This window comes from Mycteria americana, chromosome 8 (assembly GCF_035582795.1).
Source record: "Mycteria americana isolate JAX WOST 10 ecotype Jacksonville Zoo and Gardens chromosome 8, USCA_MyAme_1.0, whole genome shotgun sequence".
Lineage (NCBI taxonomy): Eukaryota > Metazoa > Chordata > Aves > Ciconiiformes > Ciconiidae > Mycteria > Mycteria americana.
In genome coordinates, this window is record NC_134372.1 from 47,629,952 (window position 1) to 47,654,893 (window position 24,942).

At 49.5% G+C, this 24,942-nt stretch overlaps 1 protein-coding gene across 1 annotated transcript in view; it reads right to left on the reverse strand.

Annotated features, from left to right (window-relative positions):
* Nucleotides 1-14,630: 14,630 nt before the first annotated feature.
* Nucleotides 14,631-24,942, reverse strand: part of SLC7A5 (solute carrier family 7 member 5) — a 36,785-nt gene continuing 26,473 nt past the window's right edge. Inside the window, exons 3-10 of the mRNA XM_075510987.1 lie at nucleotides 23,342-23,447; nucleotides 22,556-22,600; nucleotides 21,019-21,142; nucleotides 19,809-19,912; nucleotides 18,938-19,034; nucleotides 18,431-18,580; nucleotides 17,083-17,260; nucleotides 14,631-15,205 (exon numbers count right to left, since the gene is read on the reverse strand). Coding sequence (XP_075367102.1) covers nucleotides 15,150-15,205; nucleotides 17,083-17,260; nucleotides 18,431-18,580; nucleotides 18,938-19,034; nucleotides 19,809-19,912; nucleotides 21,019-21,142; nucleotides 22,556-22,600; nucleotides 23,342-23,447 — 860 coding nt within the window. The 3' untranslated portion in view covers nucleotides 14,631-15,149. The remainder of the gene's footprint in view (nucleotides 15,206-17,082; nucleotides 17,261-18,430; nucleotides 18,581-18,937; nucleotides 19,035-19,808; nucleotides 19,913-21,018; nucleotides 21,143-22,555; nucleotides 22,601-23,341; nucleotides 23,448-24,942) is intronic.

Consider the following 24,942-nt stretch of genomic DNA (forward strand, 5'->3'; position numbering starts at 1 on the left):
CTGCCCATTCCCCTCTGCTGCTTTCATGGACAGGCTCCTCCTGCTCACTTGTGGCACTGGGGGATGCCGGTCCACTAAAAAGAGTATGGGTATTTCAAGACACCATGAAATAAAGATGCTGCTCAGCCCGCACAGGGCAATGAGTCCTGCTGTACCACACTGCTGCCGTGGGACATCCAGCGGAGAGGTCTGCCAGCAAGGTCATTTCTTTTGCACAGAGCTGTTAGCTCACATGAGCCATATTACAGCTTTTTATCAGTGGGAATCAGTACATATCAGACAAATACGTAGCAAAGCGGTCTGGCGATGCTCTGAGCTGCAGAGCAGCTACCAGGAGAGGCTGGCAGCTCTCCCCAGGCACAGGCTTGCCTGGTAAAGGGCTCAGCTGAAGGCAGGCATGGGCTGGGGCTGGGATTCCTCATTCCTACTAAATCCCTCACCTTTATCCACTGCACCTGGAGGCCAGCGGGGTTTGAACAAGCCGGTGGTTATTTGCTGGGGAGAGGCAGCGAGCCGAGCACTGCCTGCGCCCGAGGCCACGAGGGAAGCCTCACCAAACCCAGTTGGGGAAAATCCTTTAGCTCCAGGTGGTAACTCCATCGGTCTAAAAACATAGGGAACTTCACCCAAACGATGCAGGGAGTCTGGGTTGGCCTTTGAGCAGCAGTATCGAGAGCCCTTCACTTTCCAAGGTGCTGCAATCCAAAGTGAAAGGTTGTGGCCCAATTCCTCCTGCCACCCCTCTGGGGTTATTTGTACAGGGGAGGATTGCCAGCTCCTCCGCCTGCCCCACCACCAAACCACGTGCCCGGCAGGGAAGCTCTTCCCGACGTGCCTTTTGCTCTTTGATCTAATGCAGGATCAAGATCCCTTTTTCATTCCAGGTCAATTTTCCTCTTTGTCTCCAATTCCCTATCTCTTCCCAAACCCTGTTTCCATCACACCTGGCTGGAATTAACCAACCTTGAGATTAATTTTATCCTTTCATCTCCATGCTATTTTCTCAGAGATGGGTGGGAGAGGAGTTTCCCCCATGTCAGTGGTTTCTTTCCAACACAGGCCCCAGGAGGGTTTGAACATGCAGCCGCTGCGGGCTGCCAGTTGCAGCTCCCCATCCCGGCAGGGTTTCAGGGGTGAGGATGCTGCAGGTCAACCCTCGCAGCACTCGCATCGATGCTTGGAGTAAACCACCCCGAAACACCAACACAGCACCCGCCCCACCATGATTTGCACCAGGATCAGGACTGGTGCCTGGGAGACCGTGGCACACAAAGCAGGGTGTGCAGCTCCGCAGAAAAGCTGGAATTCATTTAATAAGGGCAAGGAAAATCAAATGAAAAGCATCCTTCCCCGCCTAACCCCCTGCATGAATCAACAGAGCTGGCTTCAGCATCCAAAAGCTCTCAGGCTGAAGGCTTTTTCCCAGCGCACAGGCGAGAACAGGCCACAACAAGAAGGTGGTTAAATCACCGAGAGTTGCAGTAAATTGTGTTTCTCCTGGGGATCTTGCTCTGTAGCAAAACAGCCCATTTCGGAGACACCGTTACAGCTCTGCACTGAGCAGCCTCGTGGCTGCTGGGTTGACTATAAGGCTCCTTTCCCGCAAGAAAGAGCCTCCTGCGAGGAAGGAAGCAGAGCCCCCAGTTTTGGGGGAAGACGGGGCAGAGCTGTGCCTCTGCGGGTGCTTTCCCACCCCGCAGGCTGCGAAATGGCTCCTGCTGTTTTCTTCTGATGCAATGGCCCTTGGCAGGCTCTTGCATCAGACGCTGAAGAGGCTGCAAGCCCATGGCCAGAATTAGGCGGGTGTAAAAGTGGTTTTGCAGGCTTATTTTTCTGTGCTGAGGGCAGGGGTGAAATCCAGGTGGTATTTGGCCCAAACAGCGAGAAGAAAATCCCAGAGAGAATAATTTGCAAGGTTTTTGGGTTTATCTCGTTTGACTTGGGTGCAGGAGGTTCTCTCAAATTTGGTTTAAGACGACAGACAAAACCTGTTTAACCTTTGCTCAGCAGTGATAGCACCTGCTCAGAAACTCCAGGGGGTACTAGAAGAAAGACAGACTATTTTTGCTTAAGTTTTCTCTGTTTTAATTTAAAGTATGTTTAATTTTAATTTAATTTTAATTAAACATGGAAACTAAAGAAAAGCTAGAGAGGTTTGAGGCTTGCAGGCATTCTAACTAAGTAATGCCAGGCTTCTGGCTTTTTCTAGAAAATATTAGAGGTATACGAAGAAAACAAACATGAACAAGTGACAAAAGGATTTTTCCATGCCCGAATGTTCCTTCTAAAGCAAAAATGTGACCAGCAATAGTAATTTTTGGTTACTGAGAGGCTCTGATCTACACTGGGATTATTGTGGCTTTAAATGGCTTTCTTCTAGGAACTGGCATTTTTATTTTGAAGCAATTATTTTCTCTACCTGAGGAAGGACTGTCCAATTAGCAGCTCGTCAGCCCAGACCTTTCCGTTTGGCTGCATTCCCGGGTTCCTGCTCTCCCCCTGTGACCGCGCTGTCTAGAGCCAGTGCTGATTTCTGCAGTAATTGCACAACCCAACGGGTCATGTGAGAGCTTAAACTCTTTACATTGCAGAAAGCCAGCGCCTCTTTGAAAAGACGTATTTCAAGCAAATTTGTCAATCTGGACCCCCCCCCCCCACCCCACCCCAATGCAAACACAATGTTGGCAAATGGCTGAATACCATTTAGCAGGAGCAACGCTGCAGACAGACGGACAGGCGGCTTTGCAGCGTTAGGAGACTGCAGTTAACAGCAGGGAGCTCAGCCTGGCATGAGCATTCCCAGCCCTGCAAGTTCATCAGGACATCTGGAAAATCCTCTAAAGATCTGAACGACCAGCTGACTTCAAACATGCAAGAAATAGTGAAACAGGGAAAAGGCAGTAATGCCCAGTATGTCGGCTGCTTATGGTCACCAAAGCATGTTTCCTTTGGGTCCCTGGGGCATACGGTGGCTTTTTCCTTGACCCAGCCAGCTCTCCCCCAGCAGTGCCCACGTCCCAGTGACTTGCAGGCAGCTTTCACGACTGCCAGTGCCTGGCAGAGGGGCAGGGCAGGGTGTACTGCCAAGTCTGGGCATCCTTTTCAGCCCTTGCAGTAATGGCTACAAACTGAGCTCCTCCTTGCCTGTCTTTGGCCGGCCAGATCTCCCTGTGGCCACACAACCGCTTCCCCAACTGCTGTTGGTACAACCCCAAAATGTTCAGCTTGATTTTTCTCAAGACTCGATGTGGAAAGATTGCATGTACTGTTGTTTTTATTATCTCTGTGCAATTGGTCTGCTGACTTTTGTTTAATAAAAGCCAGGGCCAGCAGCAACCTCATTTCAAGTCCTTGCAGGTCCAAATGTGTTTTGCATATCCTTTATCACGTGGACTTGCAGGGCTTTAGTCCCCATCCGCTGAGCAGGAGCTTCACCACCCGCCCTTCTACTGGCAGAGGTAACACGTCCCCTCCGGACATTGGGGTTTTTTTTTCTTTTAAGTGATGTGGTGTCTTTGCAGCAACGCTGCTGTCAGGTATAACATGCACCAGCACCTCCATGCGCCTTGTTACACCACAAAACCTCCCAAATACCTGAGGTGCCCGGACCTGATTTATGAGCTCTGCAAAGCCAAATGCTAAGAGGGACGAGCTCTCCCGCCCTTGCAGCACGAAGCGGTTACACAAGGCGAGGAGCTGGATGGGGAGAGGGGGGAGCCTGTGCTTTTCCCAGACAAGTTAGAGCAGAAATGACCTCACTGAAATCCAGAGCCAGGCTCCTGGAGATGTTGACCAAACCAGCCAGAAAACCGGTCCAAAGTGGAGAACACACTCGTGTTCCCACCATGTAGTTACGCTTTTAGGGTTTGTACAGGCATATTGCCACATCCTTAGAATCTGCTTATAGCACTTAGCGTGCACAAAGCTCTGTGCCTTTTATTTTTATTACTCATTTTTGTGATAATACTGTTGACTGCTCTGGAGGCTACGAGATTCATAACTTGATGCCGTTACAGACAGTACCTCATTTTCAGAAGTCTGGAGAGGTCCTTGATGGTACCCTGCTCAAAGCTTGCTTTGAATTGTGCAAAGAGCCTGGCACAATGTGTAGATGGAAAATGTGGTGGCGGAGCACGTATAAAGACCTTCTGCTGGTCTGCTTGGTCAGCCATGGACAAATGCATCTCTACCCACCGGGGCAGCTTTGCAACCTGTGCACGTCCCTGCCGCTGCCGGCGATGTGGTCTAGCGCTGAAGGACACAGTGACAAGTGATGACAACCCACGCAGAGAAGCTGGGAGAGCAGGATAGGATCCTTGAGCTGGATCGTTTCAGTGCTCATTGCCCTGGCTGCAAAGGAGAGGCAGGGTATCAGTTCCAAAAGGAGGTGTTGAAAAGAGCTCTTAATACCAAAAAAGAATTATTTTTCTTACATAATCTGTCATCCTGCCTGTTTCTGTTGTCTCAGACGCTGTCCCTCCCCCCAGCATCCTTCCTCTGCTCAGCGCCTTGCCAGCTCCGTCCGAACTGGGCTGCCGCTTGGCTCTTTGCCGGCCAACACCGCTGCCACGGCTCCTGGTGCACATGGTGGGTAATTGGATTGTGCTGAGAGGGCTTTCAGCTAACCCAAATCCGGGGACAAGCTCCCCAAGGCACCTATTCAACACGACTAAGGCAACAGGTACATTTTCTGCTTCAGCAAACCTTGACTGCAAGCTGACTTTTGGGGACAGGGTGCTGGCAGAGCTCTTCATGTGAACACGAGGTGCCTTGCACGGTGGCCCCAGAAGGACAGTGTCTGAAGGACAAGTTAGTTAAATTAGGAAAGAGAGGCTCAGGCAAGAGGAATTGTAATTTCTTACTTCCCTGGTCTCTTAATTCTATGTAGGGATTCAAATGTGGATTTATCTTTCTCGTTGTGCAGCTTGGATGAAGACCAGGGGAATTTCCAGCGCTTATTGCCCCACCTGATTCAGACGGCGCTTTTCATCTGTTCTCGGCAGGTGGGCAAGATAGTTCACAGCTGGGGAAACTGAGGCACAGCCAGGCACAATGGTGGTTGGCTGGAGGAGAGCCCAGATTTCCAGGTCCCCCCCCAGCCACACCACTATCTCCTCTGCCGTCCATCCCCAGTGGCGGGGATGGCAGTCTGAGATAGGCAGAAAACTTGAATATTCAGTAAATATGCAGGGGTGGGAAAACTTACAGGTATCTGTAAAAAACCCTCTGTTACATTTCAAGGTCTGGTAATCAGGGGGTTAGAGGCATCCTGTTGTTAAAGATCTACAACACCCACTTGTCTATAAATCCTGTGCCGCTGAGCTCTGACACCTTAAATCGGTCTCCAGCAAAATCAGGACAGACTGGCACGTTCTGAAGAGACACCCTTATTTGATGGCTTTTGTACAACAGGTGAAATACCAGCAACTCCTTTTAAAAAAAAAGACTTGCAAGCAGAACTTCCATTGCTTCAATATTAAGGGGACAATTTTGTTGTTGGGTGTATTTTGCTGCAAGGAAGTTTGTCAACATCAATTCTCCTTTTATTAAATTTCCTCATACCTCTATCTCATTTTTGGCGTATTAATTTATCTGCCTCAGAGGATCCCTTTATTAGTTCGATCCACAATTCCTCGTCAGCTCCTTCCTTTCATTTATGTTTGCAGCCTTGAAGCCCAGCCCATGTCACACCCCACCCTTAGTGGCTTCTTCCCAACCCAAACATATTTAGTGCCTTTCATCTTTTGCACAAACCTTCAAATAAACAACTGCTTTATTGCTTTTTGCTGGGCTTGCCTCCAGTTTGCAGAGGCATTTCTACCTGCTGCTCCAAGGGCTCACCCTTCTTTGGTGGTAAACCCCCGTGCCTCTCTCCGGGCCGCTCAAACACATAGGCGCTCCTGGGTTTGGGAAGAAAAATGTCATGTTTTTGGTTCGAGGGAGGAAAAAAGTCAGTCTCGCTGCCTGTGTGTCCTCCAGAAGGGCCGTGTTCCCACGCCTGCCCCCTCCCATCACCACTGCAACCTCCGGCCGTCAGGACAAAAGACCAGCAGCCCCAAGACCGAAGCAGGGGAGATGTGTCTAGACAGCTCGGGGCTGCCTGGGGACCACGCTGGGTCCACATGCGGCTTCCATGCAGTGAGTAGTCCTTCCTGGGCAAAGCCCAGCATGAAGCTTCCTCTACCACTGCGGGGCTTCCCTTGCCACTATTGATGAATCGACGTTCATCCTCTGGAGATGAATGCACGGCTGCTGCAGTGGCACCAAAGGAAAGGACAACTTGGGGGGAGCCAAGTCAACACATGGCCAAAGGACCACGTCTCCAGCAGCCATCAGTAGTGATCTTTCAGAGAAAACTCATATGAAACATGAGGTCTGACCCCTTCCCAGGTTTGTCCTTCCAGCCTTGGACTCACAACCGTCGTGCTCTTTGAGGCTGCGGCTGCACCAGGGCTGTTGCAGTTAACAACAAACCCTTTTATCTGAGCTCTTTTTGAACTTTTAAGCGCACATAAAAGTTGTCTCAACAACATCCCCTGACACTGAGCGCATGATTAACGCTGCCGTGTGCGAAAAGACACTTCCTGCCTTTGTTTTGGGCCGAAAGCCCGAGCGCTCGCCCACTGCTCGTGCAACAGCAAGTCCAAGTCCTCTCCCGCTCCCCCTGCAGCCCCCAGCCCCGGTGGGGTGGCTGGACCAGCTCAGCGCTCAGGACAGGCACACGGAGTGACATTACACAGCAGCAATTTTTCTTTTTTGTTCTCGCTTCCTAACACTCTTCTCAGCTGCAGTTTTATTGCCCTGCTAGGAGATCCCTCGTTGCAGTCAACTTTATATTTGATGAGCCTGAAAAATGCTCGTTCTCCAGGAGACTTTGCCACCCCTGTCCATCTCCTTTTCCAGATCGTGTGTGCTGAACTGGCCTGAACCAAGAGAAGATCCATAGGCAAGCTCTGCACACCGCCTCCCTCCATTATTAACTACTTTTACCAGTGTTTTCTTTCTTCCAAACAATTATTACCGAGATTAATTCTTTCTTTCAAACCCCATGGGAAGCTCAGTGAGACCTGAGCCTGCTGAAAACCCAAGGATATGAGGCACTGGAAGCTTGGTGGTCTGCTGAGGCCTGACCTCCCTGTACAAAAGCTGCGTGTTTCTCCCCAGGATGCTCTTCTGCATCTCCCTGCTCACTCAACAGCTTCTTGCAACTGGCCTGGGCTACTCCTGGACCCTTGACCTATACTGGCATCCTCTTTGCCACCTCCCATGCCACGGGCATCGCTGCCGTGTTGTGCAGCGGGTTGCACACGCCTGCTGGTAGCGCTTAATCTGATCTGGGACCCTTTGCAGCTCTCGAAGGCCTCTGAATCCCAAAGCTAGAGCTTTGCTCTGAAACACGATGCTTTATCTGGCAGCGGTTCCTTGGGCTCGCTCCCTGTGAAGAAAGGCTCCAGCACGGGAACTTCTCCAAGCAAGTCTGTAGCAAACACGGATGCAAATAACTCATTTCATTTCTGTGCTACTGCCTTATCTGTTAAAGCACTTTGCAGCACAGCACGGGGCCCGCTGTGTCTCTGGCAGGCTTCCTGCGGGCGCCACAGCCCTTCTCCTCCTTGTGCCGTCAGCGTCCCACTTGTGAATGTACTGTTGACTTCTCTTATTGAGGTTTTATGTTTAATTTGCCAGAGTTTATTCTCTCCTCTGTTTTCCTTCTTTGGCCACAACTGTCACTTTTTGAATGATCTCTCTTAAATCGCTAATGGCACAGGCTATTCTGCTGTTCAGCGATGCTGGCTTTTAGAGATGTTTTTCTTAGATTACTCTAATTCCTCCACTAAGAGTCTCTAATGCCATATTGGAGAGCCTCTAGGCCCCGTGTCGCACGGTATCCTTGTAACTGCATGCTCGTTTCTGCACCTCTAACTTCTTCCTTTTTTTATATATGCATAATTTAAAGTTAAATGTTACTGTGGTAGCTGGGTTTGGGCTTACGAGGATGTTGGGCTTACGAGGATGTTGGGCTTGAGCATGTAACATTGCAGATTCTCTCTGCCAGTGTTACTTTCTGAAACAGCCACGGTGCTCGAGAGTAAATGGAGAATTGCCTCTTTCTTGTGAACTCTCTCATTGTTCAAGACGTCAGTTGACTGCAGCACCTAAAATTCAGTATGAAATGTGTGTATAACATCTATTCAGCCTTTGTAGGCATCACTGAAGTCTCCCTTTACTACTGGGTTTTCTTTGCAGCCTTCCTAAGCTCCATTAGCATTTCACGACCATTTCTTCCTCTTGGGGGGTGTCAACAGAATAGTCTCAGCACCATCTTCTCCTTTAGGGAGGAGAACTTCTGAGCTCTGCCATCTGCACACCCAGAAGCGCACATCTTCAAGCGACCCTCACACCTCCACCTTTCTGTACGCCCGAGCATCCCCTCCCCTCCCTCTACCCCCTCCCGCAGACAGGGCATCTCTCTAGCGTGGAAGGACACGGGGAAGAGGGATTGCAGCAGAGGATCACTTTCCCCGTATAAAGTTTGATACCTTCCTGCTGCTAGACATTTCCTTAGGCTGCAAGCTCCTACCAGCAGCATGAGCAGCATCTCTCTCATGTAACCATGCAGATACAGCCTGGGAATCTGTCTTCTGCTCCCACCTCTTCCCAAAGCTCACCCATTTCCCCATCCCCTCAGGTTTAACACATGCAAAACCAGAAACGCTAACTAGAATTTTAAAAAGGAGGATGGTGATAGAGGAATGGGTGCTGTCATTGCTAGGCTCTGCTCCTAGACCCGTCTGCAAGAGGAACGCTTGGAAACCCAGGGCTCAGGTGCTGGTGGATGTGGGATAAACAAGGCAACCTTTTGCAGAATCAACGTTTTCAAGGCAAAGACCAGCAACAAGAGAGGTGTAATTCAGCTTTCTTTGTTAAAAAAACAAAACAAAACAACCCAAAACATTGAACAACCCAAACATTTAACAGATTTGTTAACCACAGACATAAAAGAATAAAGAAATACTCGGAAAAATACATTGCAGGAGACATCTTGTTTTACAAGGCAATTTGATTAAGTTACTACTGGCTGACCAGCACTCGGTCAGTTGTGGAATAGCTGTGTTGACAGGAACACAAACATTGTAAATAGACAGCGCTTACTGTAGAAGTATTAAGACTAAAAGATATTTACCCCTTAAAATAAATAGAATGTCATCTACAGCAACATTTAAATTAGTAAAATATTTTTAAAGCAACCAAATATAACAAAATTGTAAATCAGATCTAGATTTTCTTCTGTAGGTTAAGATCCTTTTTTTTCTGTGTTTTTAAAAAAAACCAACAAAATACGAACTTGAGAACAAAGGTATCTCTGAAAAGTCAGATTATTCACTAGAAGTGAATTTCACCCTCCTTTTGTTCTGCGGGTGAGCGCAAAGTCCGGGTACCACTTAAAATTCTTCCTTTGCAAGGATTTAGGTGGGACACGGACCTCACCCTGTCCGCGGAACAAATCAGGATTTTTTCCCTATGCGTGAAATTCATCCCAGCGCAGGAGACGCAGCCGGACCCCGCAGTGCCACGTCCCGCTGGCTGCGATGCGGGAGAGCATCCCAGCGCTTGCAGAGCCCCTGCGCCGAGATGAACGTCACCCAACGGGAATAATTTAGGTGTAGATATAAAGTCTCTTTTAGGCCTTTTAAAAATTAATTCAATATTTAAAAAAATATTTTTTTTTTTTCTCATTAACACTTCAACAGCTGCAGGAAGCAACACCCCTTCTCACGCAAGGAACAGGGGGCTAAAAGCAAAGAAATAATCCTCTGGACATCGGTTCCTTAGGGGCGACCTAATCCAAGCCACATTTCCTACGTGCAGCTGAACGGCACTTGGCTTTGACCCCCAGCAGCATCCCGCACACACGCACCCCCCCGCCCCAGCTGCTAGTTCCAGTTCGGACCGTCTACACTGGGAAGAAACTTCTCAAGTACGGGCAAAACCCGCGTAAGGCTGACCGGCTGTAACTCCTCACAAAGCCACCAGAAATGAAGAGCCCCTTGAGCATCCTTCAATGCCGAGGTCTCGCGGGATGCCCTGGCACGGGCAGGGTCCCCGGCGGAGGCGCGGGAGCAGATTCCCATCGCCGCAGGGAGCCGGCTGCCGCGCTCCCTGGTCGGCAGCCAAGCGCTGCCGGCTCCAGCCGTGCCGGCCCGTCCCGCAGCCAGAGATGCTCGCCGGGCTCCCAGGGCCGGCACAAGGCTGCGATTCAGTCCGCGCGGCTCTGCCGAGGTCACGGCGCCAGCCGGCAGACCTCAACGCAAGCCCTGGGGGGAACCGGAGCCGTCTCGCCCCTGGGCTGCCCTTTCCCAAGCTCCAGTAGGAAGCTTTGTTCCAGCCCCTTCTCAATGGCCAACATCGCTTCCCCTTTGATGTCAGCAGAAACGGAGTTGCGCAACCACTGGAAAAGTTGATGGAAAAGCTGGCATCCCACAAGAATAGCCCCAAACAGCCAGGGTGTTGCGTAATGACAACATTTGGCTGTTTTCTTCTTTTTTTAATTTTATTTATTTTTTATTAAAGCCCGAGAACACTGTAGCCTCAGCTGAAGGCACGGGTACCTTCCCAAACTGAGAGGAAACCTTCCCCGCGATTCCTCACGGGTGGACCAAGACTTTGCCACTGCAAACATCTCTCATGGCTGGGAAGTCGCGGCCGTGGGGAAGAGCTCTGCTGCAACGCCGCTGCCCCTCGAGGGCTCTGCTCTTGGGGCAGACCCACAGCAGAGGAGCCCAATTTATTCCCCTGCCTGAGCTGCCTGCAGGGAGAGGGCTCAGAGAACAACAAAGCCGCGTCTTAAGAGTTTCAATCCAGTTGAAGGGTTTTTAAAGTTTGTTCAATAGTGACAAGAGTCCCTTTGAACTTAGTATCCACAGAGGGTGCCATTAAAAACAAAAGCATGTTTACCAGAACACGGTATCTGAGATGGAAAACACTGCAAATACTGCAGGAAGTTTAAAAAAAAAGAAAAAAAAGAAAATAAAAATCCACCTAGGATGACTTAAATCCCCCCCATTTTTGGCCAGGAGCATTTTGCAGGGCTGCGCAGGGCTGGTTCCTCTCTCAGGGGGGAAGAAGGTTTCTCATTTAGAAAGAAGAATCCAACAGGTAAGAAAGCACCTGGCCGCCAGCTCCTGCACACCCCTGCCCTACTGTTTAGCAATCCCTGCGGGATGCTATTCCATGAACACCCCTAACAACTGACTGCCTGGGAGTCTAAATACTTAAAAACACGCTAAGAAGAGCGATAATCGAAAGGGGGTTTAGTACAAGGACCAAGGGACTACTGCGGCACAGCCATCACTCGCAGAAATACGCAGCCACGGCTCCACAGTTGGACTCGATAATTTGAAAGGTCTTTTCCAACCTAAATCATTCCAGGATTCTATGATTCCACTGACACGACCGCTCCGGCTGTATTTGCAGAATACCGCCATATGAAATAGATTCACGCGGTACCTCGTTTAACTGTAGCTACTGTTTAGGAAAGCAAACTCTTGGTCACTGTGGCTGTATGTGTCCTTTGCGGGAAGGGTTTAGCTCCCTTGGTGGGCTGCAACAGGCGTGACTGATCACGGGCTCGAAAGAGCACAAGCAAACAGAGAAACAACAGAAAAATCCCACATCCAGTGCTGGGAACGATGAGAAATTTTCTGTGAAGTCTCTGCTGCTCCCCTCGCCCTCCGTGACACATCTCATTCCACATTTGAAGAAAACAAGCAGCAAGGAAGTCTTTCACGGGGATGTATTCTCTCTTTTTCCACACCAAAATCCAGCTGAAGAAGACAAGCCCCGAGGGCAGCAGACAATCCTGGCTGCGGACCTGAGTTCAAGCTGTTGTGCTGGACAGCAGATGCTGCTAACAGCAGTTTCACCCACTGGAGTGAAAATTACTTTAGTTGTGTTTTCTTTATAAAAGGAAATTCAGTTTTACCCCCTTACTCATTATCTCCCTAACCTCCAGGAAAAAATAACCCACCCTCTTACAGTCATGACACCAAGCTCTGGTGGAGGGGAACTATCAGGGCGAATGAATCAGGGATAAAAGAAATCAGGTTTTCAAAAGGTTTTTGAAAGCTAAACTTTGAGATGTGAGCTGTGGCTGACCAAATTCAACGCTTTTGTCATTCTGTGCTGGTATCTGGTTCAGTTTCTTCCTATACCTCTATTGCCATGGAGACGCTGGCGAGATCACCACGCAACATATGGTATCAATGCCAGAGCCAGCAGGTTAGTACAAGAGAAAGATCTTTAGCAGCAAGTGAAGAATCATGAAAATGCATCAAGAGCAAGCAAGCGAGTTAAAGATTTAATTCAGATCAGTTAATTAATAAAAAACTATTTCTCAGTGTGACATCTTCTCTTTAAAACCAGTGTGAAAGGTTCACCAAGAGGATATTGGGTAGTGATGGGTCTTCATCACTGGTGAAAGTCATTTAAAGATGTGTCCAAACCAAGCAACCGCCACGCCTTCGGGATGTTTGGACCTATTTCTGAGCTCTCTGTGGCTTGGACTTGAGTGCTAATTTACATTGGATTGAGGTGGCTGAGAGTTAAAATCCCTTTCCTTTGCATCACAAGTTAATTCTGCTGGTATATATTAGCACTGAGAACCCCTACATTGAACCCAGGCCTTGCAGGAAACCGGCCCTGAGACCATCACAGCCAAAAAACTGCAGACCAAATGGAAGGGGACAGACTGAGGTTCTCTCTCGATAAAACAGGTCCAGCAGAAGCAGTGATTTCCCATCACTACCCTGCCAAAACATCTCAGCCTTCAGCTGGAAGAGGATTCCAAAAATTCAGTTCAGGTTTTATGGTTCACGACCTTATTTATGCAAATGCTTCTCCGCAGGCACTGGATCTGAGATGCTCCAATTCATTGCACGTAGGTCCCTGAACAGCCAGGCACTGGCCATAACTTTGGGTTCTTCTGCACTGTAGATGTACCCAAACCAGCTGCAACTCGCCCCAGGTTAACTTAGCTCCAGGAGAGCTCAACACTAACACGTGTAAAGTGGCACCTGAGCTGGCTTGGGTATCTCTACGCTGTGCTGCCATGGAATAAGCAACCTGACAGCAAAGGTTTTCAGCACGATGATTGTCTCACCTATTCCTCCTGCGCTGCCTCAAAGCAAAGACGCGTGGGTGGCGAAGCAATAGCAAAGAGCTGCACGCAGACACTTGTTGACATAGCCACGGTCATCGTCACACACACTTGAACAGAAGCTGCCACCTGCTATAACACACAGTCTTTTTTTGCTTAAGAACTTCTTACAAGGACAAAGCATGAGCTAGTACCATTGGTGTCCTTAATGCCTCTTCATCCAAAATAACTCTACACTAAGAGGAGAATCCAGCAGAAAGCATTAGCTCGTGGAGGATCCCGGCTTCCAACCAGCTTAGTTTACAAAAATATTGAGGAGAAAAAGTAGTTCAACAACCCATTTGCACAAAGCACAAGCACAAAGAAGATCCGTAACAGAGACTGAAGCAGCTCACTTATGGGAAAAAGATGCTCTTGATTTCCGGCTATCACCTTAAGCGCAGTGGCGTTATGAGCAAATTGTTCAAGAACTACAATTTTGCAGAAAGGGTGATGCTTTTGACCAAATAAAGCAACACGTTCCTAAGAGGACAGTTTTGATTACTTGGGAACTAGAGGAATTTTGGGTGGGCTCAGGGGATGGGACTGCACCACCCACAACAGCAACAGATTTCACATGTGGATCATGCTTTATGCTCAAAGACCGCTCCCTGAGCGGGAGGATGTTGGTGGGGGCATCTCACCAAGCCAAACCTGATGCTGCAGTTTTGCATGAAGGAGGAACAGGCTCCCAGTCCCTGCTTCTTAGAGCAAAACAGACCATCTACAGCAGACCGAGCTTAAAGCCAGGCTCCAGCCATCCGGGGACACCTGCCCCTTTCTACACCCCCAGACCCGGTTGGTCCCATCTCCACTGCACGTTCTAGGAGAGACACAGCATAACGAAGGGCACGGTGACAGGCAATGCACGGACAGACCCCAGGGAACGAGCCAAGGGAATCCCACCCTTATCTTCTCTTTGCAAATGGTTTAGGGGCAAACATGAATCACACCAAGGGCAACGAACGGGGCCATTTGGAGAGCATGATGTTGCTCGTCCCATGCTGGATGAGAGCCTATCTACAGAAAAACATGAGAAGTGAGCAAGCCAAGGACTCGGCCTTCTGCTAATTGCAATTCTCTGGGTTTATCAGGAGGAACTCCACCCCCAGGCCTGCACCTGCCCCACTGCTAACTCACAGGGCCACGGGATGGGCATTCTGGTGAAGAGCATCCCGGAGGAGTGGCTCAACAGCAGGGAGATGGCTTGGATCTGGGAGTTAAAAGCCAGGCAGTGGCAGGGGACCCCGAGCGCTCTTGTCAGGAACGCAGTGAAAGTCAGACGAGGCCTCCCCACATCATTTCTCTGACACTAATTCTGCTCTGCCTTGTCTCCCCTAAGTCACTGCCAGCGGACAGAGTCCAAAGCACTCAGCAGCATGTATTTTGGTATGAGTTTGTGTGTGTGTGAGCATGTGAGCCAACATCAGCCTTGACCAGACAAGGCGGGTGGGCCAGGCTCAGGACCACCCTGCGGCTCTGCGACAGTCCCAGCCCCAGCCCCAGGCACGCTCGTACAGCTGGCAACACTCAAACCGGGCTCATGAGCAGATCCGCCGTCACCTGGGGGATCCCAGACCCAAACCAAGCAAGCCTACACAGAACTGAAGTACAGCCCTCAGTATCTCACACACACACACGGCCCATCGGACTCGCTGCTGCCGGACAGGCAGGACCCCTTTGAAGCTGCCGGCAGGAATTCCTCCTCCTGGCCCACGTTCGTACCAAGAACTTCTCATCGCAGGGTTCCTCATCTGCCAGGCTAAAGGGTGGTGACGGAGGGGCTGGAGGAGGCAAGGCAGAGCCGAGGGCATGGCGTCAGACACGAAGCAGCTCCCACGGGGTGCTCCGGTGCCTAGGTTTCGTTTACGAGGGATCAGAAGCGTTTTCTCCTTGTGTCGTCTTAAAATAATATTGTGCGTTTCCTTGAGCTGAACGTCTCTGCTTTTCCTGCTTATGATTCTTGCGGAACCACTTCCATCAGTTTCTGGCACAGGACTGTTGCGGAGACTATGGGAAGAAAGCAAAGTACAGGTCAGAGATGGCACGCAGGGGCTCAACGTGTATCTTGGTCTCCGTTCATGATACTCTGCCTCAAAAGGGCTGACCCATTCGCCTCCCCACAGTGGTTCTGAGCAAGATTAGTCCAAATACAATTGAAGACTTGAAAGCAAACAAGCCCTGGGCTACTCTCTACTCAAGCCCAGATCTTAAACATGTAACACTGGGAGCTTTGCTGCTGCAGCAAGGATGCTGTACTGCCCCGAGAGAGGCTCCGGTTCTTCTTGACACCAGTTTCTAATTGCATGGTGATACCGTAACTGCGTTTGGATGCCAGAACTGCGAGCAGCCAAAACTGAGTCAGGCACAATCGCAGGAATGGGCACAGAAAATATGAGCCGATGCTTTTTACCTCCAGTTTTGAAAACCTCGGCTGTATGTGCACGCACCTTCTTTAAGGGCTTGAGTACCCAGGACAAAACCAACTCAGCATACCGAACACAAGGCAGAGTCCACTGCCTTGCACAGAGCAGGTGAAGAGCAAAGGAAGCGTTTCAGATGCAAGTTGGCACAGGAAAGGTGCTAAACTGAAGTAACTTTATTTTTTCACCCGTTAGTTTTGGTGGCTGGTATCCAAACACACCTGTGCTTTCTGCTGCTTCGCGGTGTGTTTGGAGATCACAAGATAGTCTTGCCGGGTAAAGCTAACACTAATTCTAACTACACACAAAGTCGAACTCAGATCAGTTGGAGGTGATCAAGTTGTCTGCAATATATGAATATACACATGTGTTTAAAGTTCATATGTTTCTAACTGGACATTTGCAGGATTATCATTCTGTGTTCCCAGAATATTTTCTATATTCTCCTTACAAGCCTTTGGTGGTGGAAAACAATTAATATGGTAATTTGCCACCCAGGCACTGCAAAAATGGCTTTTCCAGGAACTGAGCCTAGTACTCAGAATAAAAGAGAGAGAGAGAGAGATGGGGGGGGGGAAAGAATAACAAGTGCTGAGCACTGTTAAAAGCCTTTTTCTTCTTCACGGAAAGCATCCAGCTAAGGCCGGGCATTTCTACTTGTCTGCTTTTCTAGGTCAGCCTGTCGTATGAGAGCTGGGAGGCAGATGGTAGAGTTTAGTTACTTGGACAACACAGATTGACTTTCTTGATTCAGTTGTTCAGACAGAGGTTACATGTGCCAAGCACGGCCTCTCCATCCCTTCAAAACACACCGTGGTGTAGCGTCAGCTGTTGGAAAACCTTATACAAAGATACCTTCAAAATAAACCTCGTAAGAGAAAATATCCAGGGGGTTTTCCCCTCCCTCCGCTCTGCTGCCACATGTTGACGCCGAGGAGAGCTTTGACTGGATCAGACTGGATCACGTTAGCACTGGCTAAGCGATGGATTGGGACTAATTCCGAATTTTCAGCAGGCAAATTGAGGCCAGCTGCGCTCAGACTGTTACGCTGTTACTTCTTTTCCCTTCCTACACCCCTAGAAAGGGATTCTCTGCTGACAAAAGGCTTGACCCTGTGCTTTTACAGGAGGCAGAAGAAAAGCAGCGATGCGCTCAGCACATTACGCTCCACTGCATAACAACCACCTGTTTGCCAAGATGAAAAAAAAAAAAAACCCATGGTATTTGGCCCAAACTTTGCAATTATCCCAAGTCAGGGTGCGTTCTGGGTGCTTGGTAGATAAGGTAATCATCAGGTTAAAACTTGTTACTGTTAAAGAAGAATCGATCAGAGCCAAGACAACGGAAGTCTCCGCTACCCGGAGCAGAGCCAGCGCTACTAGCTGTAGCACGCTCACCGGGAAGCTGCTATTTTTGGAGCAAAAGCCGAGGCTGCACCCTTGCTCTTCACTGGTAATACTTACAGATGCCTTGGAGAACCCACTTGGGCTTGTTTTGCCACCAGACCCCGAAGAAGTAAACAGGGATCCCACTGAAGATGATGGCAAAGCCAATCGCGCATTCCTTCGGCGTCATCCAGAAGGAAACAGCAATGAGAAACAAGCAGGCCAGGATGAAGAATATGGGCAGGCAGATGTTCACCTAAACAAGGACCCAAAGAGCAGGTTAGAAGTTGTCGCAGGGGAACAGGGTACCCTTCCCAGGGAGTTCAACCAGCTGTACAGCCCGGGGAGGGAAGGAGTTCGTGTTCCACCATGGACCCCTACGTGGATGGTGCTCCTGTCTGTCCCAGTGCTCTGAACATGGGGAGCATGACCCTGAACTGCCATGGGGAAGGTATCGATTTAGGCAGTGCTCCTCATCAATCCTGGAGAAAAAAGACATAGGCTAACACCTAACACGTACTTTTAAAACCAGCAAAACACAGCACGGAGATGTGGCTTGCCAAGAGCCATGAGCCTTTCTCAGCACCCTTTTTTTGACCCCAATTCCATACTTGAATGATTCCTTATAAAAAGCACCGGTACCAACAGCATCAAATTCGGCAGCAACCACAGCACAAGCCGTAGCATCTTCACGGCAGTTTCTCGGGGGACTCGGCTACGCTGCTCTGAGCAGGGCAACCGCTGAGAGCAGCCCAGCTTTTAGAAGAAAAACCAAAAAAACAAGGGAAACACCCTGCAAAGCGTTACTTTGGGAAGGCACTGGTACAGGCCTGTGAGTTTCTTTCTCTCTGGCTGCCTGTTGCCTGGCAGAGACCTGAGCGTGCTGGGGGATGAGTGAGAAACATGCCTTTAAGGAAGGCGGACATGCTTGTGGCTGACATGATCTTGGCCTCCTCCCAGACACGGTACTGCCAAGCTGGCCAAGGACAGAGAGAACAAAGTTCTCATCTCTGCAGGTGTGGGTTTGTCTTTTATTAAAAAGCTATTTAAAGTTAATTCCATGATGATACAGAGTGTTTCACTGAGAGCCACAGCCTATGATTTGTCCTGGGGAATATGTTAGTCATTGAGAGCTTCCTACTGGGCTACCCCACCAGAACACCCCGCATCTCTGACACCCAGAGCCTCCTTCACTCTGATGTCCCCATGGCCACGGCAGCTCTTCGTCCTCCTGCACCGATTCGCATCGGGCAGATTTCCGTGCAGCAGGGACGCCTGCCTTAGCTACAACACACCACTTCCCCTGCACGCTTGCAATCCCAGCCCCTCTTCCATACAGGACAAGCAGCCGTACTTGCTGAACCTTCCCTGGTGCTGAGAAGGGACTCGGGGAGGACCCACCACGCAGTTACCACACTGCTCTCACCCTGATGGGCCTTTCCAGTTCTGGCTTCTTGTAACGCAGCCACATCATGCCGATGATGGCCAGAGCCACGCACAGCCAGTTGAAGAAGCTGAAGAAGTTGATGACTGAGAAAATGTTGTTGGAGAAGGCATAGAGCAGGGTCATGACGCACTGCATCCAGAAAAAAAAAGCCATTAGCAAAGGGAGAAGTAGGCAAAACCGTGTTATGTTACAACACTAAATAGAGGTATTTTAGAAGAACTATCTGCCAGGAAAGAATCAGTTTGATTATTTTTTTACTTATTTAAACTATTTTCAATTGGTGCCCGGAGCGATTCCAAAACAGAAGTGGAATGAGGATATGACGAGAAGGAGAAGGGTCTATCCGCTCCTGTAGGTGCATGCAGAAATGGCTGTGTCTGGAGGTGGTGCCCAAGCAGCCCCGCTCCAACCACTCTGATGGGATCTTACGCCCGACCTGTTTCTCAATACCAGGTGATGCTCATCACCACAGACCCAGGTGCTTACCGTAAAGATGAGGGATGGCACGGGAGTGAGAAGCCTGGGGTGAATCATAGACAGAATTGAAGGCAAGTGTCCTTCTCGGGAGCCCACGAAGAACAGCCTGAGGTGGGGAAAACAGAGCCGTTATCACCTCTGCAACCATCAGCCCCGGGCTGGGGTTTGTCTTTAGCACAAAACAAGCGGGGACAGCCCAAGCTCAGCCTAGACAGCGCTGAGGCAGCAAGACTGAAACGCCCAGGCTCCACGCAGGTTTTCCACCTTCGTGGTGCCTTGCACGATGCCAGCTGTGCCCTTTTGCTCGTCACTGGTTCAGGAGTGGGGCCCTCCAGGATCAGACCCCAGCACGGGGTGTTCTGCACATACACAGTGGGAAGTCCCTGCCTTAGAAGGAAGGCTGGAGGCGGACAAAGAATGCAAGAAAAGTTGTATTTATATCCTCCTTTCCAGAGAGAGCAATTAAGTGACTTTCCTAAGACAACCCGGGAGATGTGTGTCAGAGCTGGAACCATCTCAATCCCCGTCCTTTCTCCCCTTTCTGGAGGGATTCTCAGCCCTAAAGTTTCATAAGTTTCTGCTTTTCATTAAAGCCACTTTCTCAGGCAACATCACTGAGCCCCAAGCCTGTGTTTGTTTCTGTTCTAATAAATTCAACAGGACTTTGCCTGAGGAACAGAAGACTAAGACCACTGAAAGGGTTTCCTTTAAACTGGATATGGTTTTAAAGTCTTACATTTTTTTCCGCATTCCCCACATGGCCTCCAGACCCTTTAGACTTTGTGTCTACCCACAGCCACTCTTTGGAGGACAACTCCAAACGAAGAGGCATTAAGCATGACTTGTAAACAAAAACCACAAAATTGAGCAAGAAACCTACCGGGAAGAAGTGAAGAGAGATCCATTAACGGATCCAAAGCACGATAAGCCAACAAAGACGGGGATGATCCAGGACATAACACCAAGGTGATAGTTCCCAAAATCCTAAATGGGGGGCAACAAGACAGACATTTCACACCCAGAATGTCCAAAAGAACTCACAGCTGCCTACGAAGACTTAATATTTGTAGAAATCTGAACAAATGGCTTAGTGCTGAAGCTGTTATAGAGTTTTCCATATTGCCATGCACTGCTCCTCCTTCCTGAAAAAGCATATTGTGGAATTGCAAAAAAAAAAAAAATCAGCAGAAAGCCCCTCCCTTAGAGTCAGGACACAACATTTATCAGAACAGCTATCCAAAAGTTCAAGACCAAACAGAAACCGCGAGGAGATTCAGACACGCAGCTATTGCCGATTGCCGAGTAAGGACCCTGGGACACAGCCCCTTAGAAAGGCAGTGACCTGGAGTTGTAGTTTTATATCACAAACCGACCCTGCACTGCTTCACTGCAGTTTTATGCCAACACTATTAAATTGATTTCACGACTTGCAAAGGCACACAACTACAGCAATGCAACGCAGGCTGGTATCTCCAATAACGCAGGCTGGTATCTCCAATAACGCAGGCTGGAGCGGGGCTGGGTACTAACCCGAAGGATGGAATGCGGTCACCTGAACGGCCCAGACCACCTTGTCCGGGGCTGGGAGATTCCCCTCAAAGCGCTGAACAATCCTGGTCACCCTCAGTTTGCAAGGTCATACCATGCTGCTCACTTCTGAAGCAACCAGGACTTCTGACCGCAATGGCATTTTAATTAATAGAAGTATTATTTTTCTCTCTTAATTAAAACAAGGAAGATACAGAGAGAGAACAATCTAGTTCAGTATTGACTGAATGACCTTTTCCCATAAATATCATGCTCTGGTAACTGATGATAAGTCATGAGGCCAGCAGCAACCTTGCATATTTACGAATTAAGAGCAGGGTTAACTGCCCACCCTTACTACTGTCTGTGATTAATCCCACTTGGTATCACACTGTTCTTCCCTGCTCCCGTCACCGTTGCTCTTTATCTCCTGTCAAACATCAGCTTTTTTGCAAGCAGCCATGGTCAGCATGGAACAAACTAGGAGATGCAGGCAGAGATTAAGTCTGATTTAACCAGCCCTGGAAAACAGATGAGTCACATCAGAAATGCACCTATCTTACCACGGCCACGGCTTCGGACGTCAGCATCTGGTCCGTCGACAGGGTCGTGAAGTAAGCCAAGTTTGTCAGCACATAAACCAAAGTGACTACAGGTAGTGAGATGATGATAGCCAGAGGCAGGTTTCTAGGAAGAAAATACACATTGTAATGGAGCACTGCAGTTCAGAGAAGAGAGCTGTTGATGCCAGGGATCGGTGGCTCACGCTGCAGCCCTCCTGCGCTCACTTAAAGTTGGCTTGAGCCATTCTGCTCTTCTTTGGCTCTTCAGCATGTCCCGCTTCCCAGCCACACGCTGCTCCCCTCGGAGAGGAGAAGACGCCCACACGGGAACAGCCTGGAGGCTGCAGACGTAGAGTGAAGGATTATGGCAGAAGGGACTTTTTGCACGGAGAGACTCTGGCTGGCTGGGCAAGCAGTAATCCAAGATCACTGCAAAGGCAATTAATTAAAAATAACCCCCCGGGTCTCTTGCTAGCCAGCGGCACTAGCACATGCATTCTGTTCTGGGCAAAGGAGACGCAGTTGTGCTGGTGGGTTTCTTGCGGGAGGTGAAAAGATCAGGGATTTAGTGGGCAGTTTTTAGGCTCTAACTCTGCGCAGCTTGCTGGACGGATGAAACTCAAAGAAAATGCGTTCAGACACAGCCTGGGTGGGTCTGGAAAGACGAGGCTGTGTTGGTACAAATTTGCCTTTCCAAATAGTCTAACTTCATTTGCGAACGGAAACTGAAAAAGGAAACCCTGCTTGATGCCATGTATAATTGGTCTAGTGGAGCTCAAAGCCGCAGGAGGAGAGAGTCAAATACCATGACTGCATTCAGAAGACAGGAAAATAATTGCAATCTGCAAAAACTTTTTTATAATTGTGTTTGTCAAGGAAAGGGCATATCAAATCTTATGCTTCCCAGCAGGCACTAATCACTGCCAGGGTCAGCCAGGAATGGGTTCTTGCACAAGTGACCCTGAAGCTCATATCGACAGTGCCTCATAGGCACCTTCCCTGTGAGCAAAAATGATTTATCAGGGATGTCCTGCTTTGGTGTGGCCCACCCTCATCTCACCAGGTCCCCTGCATAGCCCGGAAAGGCACGAGCAGCGCAGAAAGCGGCTATTGCTCAAGAGAACAGGAAAAGCACATGACAACCATATGTACGCACGAATACTCTTGTGGGAGTTTATACAAGACAGTAATAAAGCCGTGAGTGCTTCTTCCTCGTCTATAATTCAGAGAGGTGCCATGCCAAGGAAGCAGGACTTTCCAACAACACTGATAATATTAGCAATACAGGAAAGCAGCGTAAGCAACAGCGCTTCTCATACAGAGATGATTATTCCCCTTCCCCTATTCCCGGGAGGAACAATGCCATTAATTTACCTCGTTTTCTATTTCCCTAGAACAAGACCTTGGCTTCTGGGCTGATTAGCAACCCCTGTTACACACATGAGGAAAGGGCTTCCCAAGAACAAGGCTTCCCAAGAACATCCCAGGCTTCCCTGGGATGACCTCCCAGGGAAGTCATCACAGGACACACACCTACCTGTAGGGATTTATCATCTCTTCCGTAACAAAATTCAAGTAATTCCTGTAATTTAAAAAGAACAGTGGTTAGTTCTGGTTAGTCCACGGGATAAATGAAGCCCTTCGTCTTACTCGCCTGCAAGGGAATTTCAAGAGGGGTAGAGAGACTGAAACCTGTGGTAAAACTTACGATGGCTGATACCTAGTCCCAGACCTACGGCACAAAACCTGCAAAGCGCACACCCGGGGTGGTGCTGGTGGGTCAAGCACACCATGCTGCCAGCTTCCTCGCAGCAGGAGGGGTGACGGAAGGCGAAGAGCTGGACCCACAAGCGACAGGGCCACCCTCCAGGCCATAAGGATGGCTGCAACTGGCCTGTTTTCACAGCAAATTGAGTAGGCACCTTGTGCTTGCAAGTGCTCAAAGGGACTGATAAAGAAGCTCTCCAGGAGCTTTGGTGCTCTAAATCATCTGTTGGCATGTAACACATCTCCCCTCTGCTAGCTAAACCCACCCTGCTGCTTTCTCTTAACGCTACTTGGGACCCGCACCAAGCGACTCATCATCTGCTGCCTCTTCTAAATCCCACGACCACCACCACTTCTTCACTATTCTGCATCCTGGCTGCAAACGGGGCGTGAAGTCTGACTATTTACTAGGCAAACCCAAAGCATCTGCCTCATTGCCCAGGTTACAAGAAAGATGGAAAGTCCTGGGCCACACTCTCCCTGCAAACACAATCTGGGGACACAGGAACGAACTACAGTATTTAGCATTGACGAGAGATACGGGGCTGCATCTTACCATCCTCCATAGGCAAAGAGACCGCTGTACAAAGCTAACACAATGTTCCCCACGCCTACGTTCGTGCCTTCGAAGGAGTGCTCAGGAGTCAGGTTTGTCACGTCACCTGCAGAAAACAACACGAAGAAAGGATCGATGCAGATGGACCGCGAACCCCGAGGGCCTTTGGGGGTGTTGAGACAGAGAAACCTGGAGGCAAAAGCTGCTCTTAGGATACCTAATTATCACGCTGATGCATTTCGGGTTACGCTAGGGAGCGTGCGCACATATTTCTATTGGGCCGATTCCTCCAGTTTTACAGCGCTTAATTCACCCAGAGTAATGCACCAAATAATCAGCCCCAAATATACTTGTCGCAAGCAACGGGCCATTACTGAGTCCTCAAAACTTTCTCAGACGGCAACGTGCTATCACGGAGGTAATCTCCCAGATATCTTCTCCCTGCGAAGAAAACATTCTGGGGACCTTCCTGCTGGAAGATGCTATGCAAACAGACATTGTCACATTGTTTGGTCTCTCAACTGAAAGCTGCTTTCATTTGATAAAACCCCAGGATTTCCTCCACTTCCACCAGCCACCCAATAAAGCAGAAACCCAGGATTTCCTCTAGTCCCACCAGCCACCTGATAAAGCAGAGGGTTATGGCAATCTCTTTGATTGTGGGAAGTCAGGTTCTTTGGGGCTTGAATATCAGAAGTTAGCTTCTTTAGGACTTGAACATCAAAAGTTCCTGTTATGTATCTGCTTTTGAAATAAAAAGCCATAAATAGATGACTCGATTGTACCTTTGGTAAGAACTCTCCCAGAGCAGCCAAGGGTTTATTTATTTTGCTTTCAAACGCTCTGCAGTTGTTTTGTTCCCTGCCTTTTGATGTGGAGCCTGGGTGGGGGCCTGGGATGGCGAAGCCACGCTCCCCTCTCCGGACCCAGCGCTCCCCTTGGCGAGGACGGAAGCGGGGAGCGAGGCAGGATTGGGCAGGGCACGTTTGCACCCAGGGAGCCCTGCCGAAGCCCATGTGATTCCTCTTAGGGCACAGATCTTTACTAATCACTCCAGCAACTGCATCACATGGCAGTCAGCAGGGCCTGGAGCTTAACCCTTCATCTCTTAGCACAAGGTACCCAGGACGTGCAACCGGGAAGGGAGAGGGATGCTAATACACCAGGCGTTCGTCCTCTGCATGGCCTCTCTTCCCGTCTCACGCTGGAAACTTTCACTCCCCTATGCCACCAAAGGCCACGGCGGCAGAGGCTGGGTAACAAATATGGATGCAGGGACCTTTTAACGCCTCGCACTCATCTTTCGAGCAGTGGGAAAGGGGGACTTTTCCCTACGGCACCGTCGGTCTGCTGGTGCATCTTTCATTCACGGGGCTTCGCAAGGGACTGCTCCCAATCTGCGCCAGCGACACGGAGCTGCCCTGTGCGCGTGGGAGAGCTACATCTTGTCCTTCCCCCTCTCTACCTGACCCTCCCGCTCTATCCCCATCCTTCCCATCCTGGGCATTGCTCCCTTCACCTCCTTTCTCCCTCCTGCTCCTGCTGAGTCCTAACCAGGGCAAAAAGGTATTCCCTAACACAGCGTCCAAAATGCTCTCTGC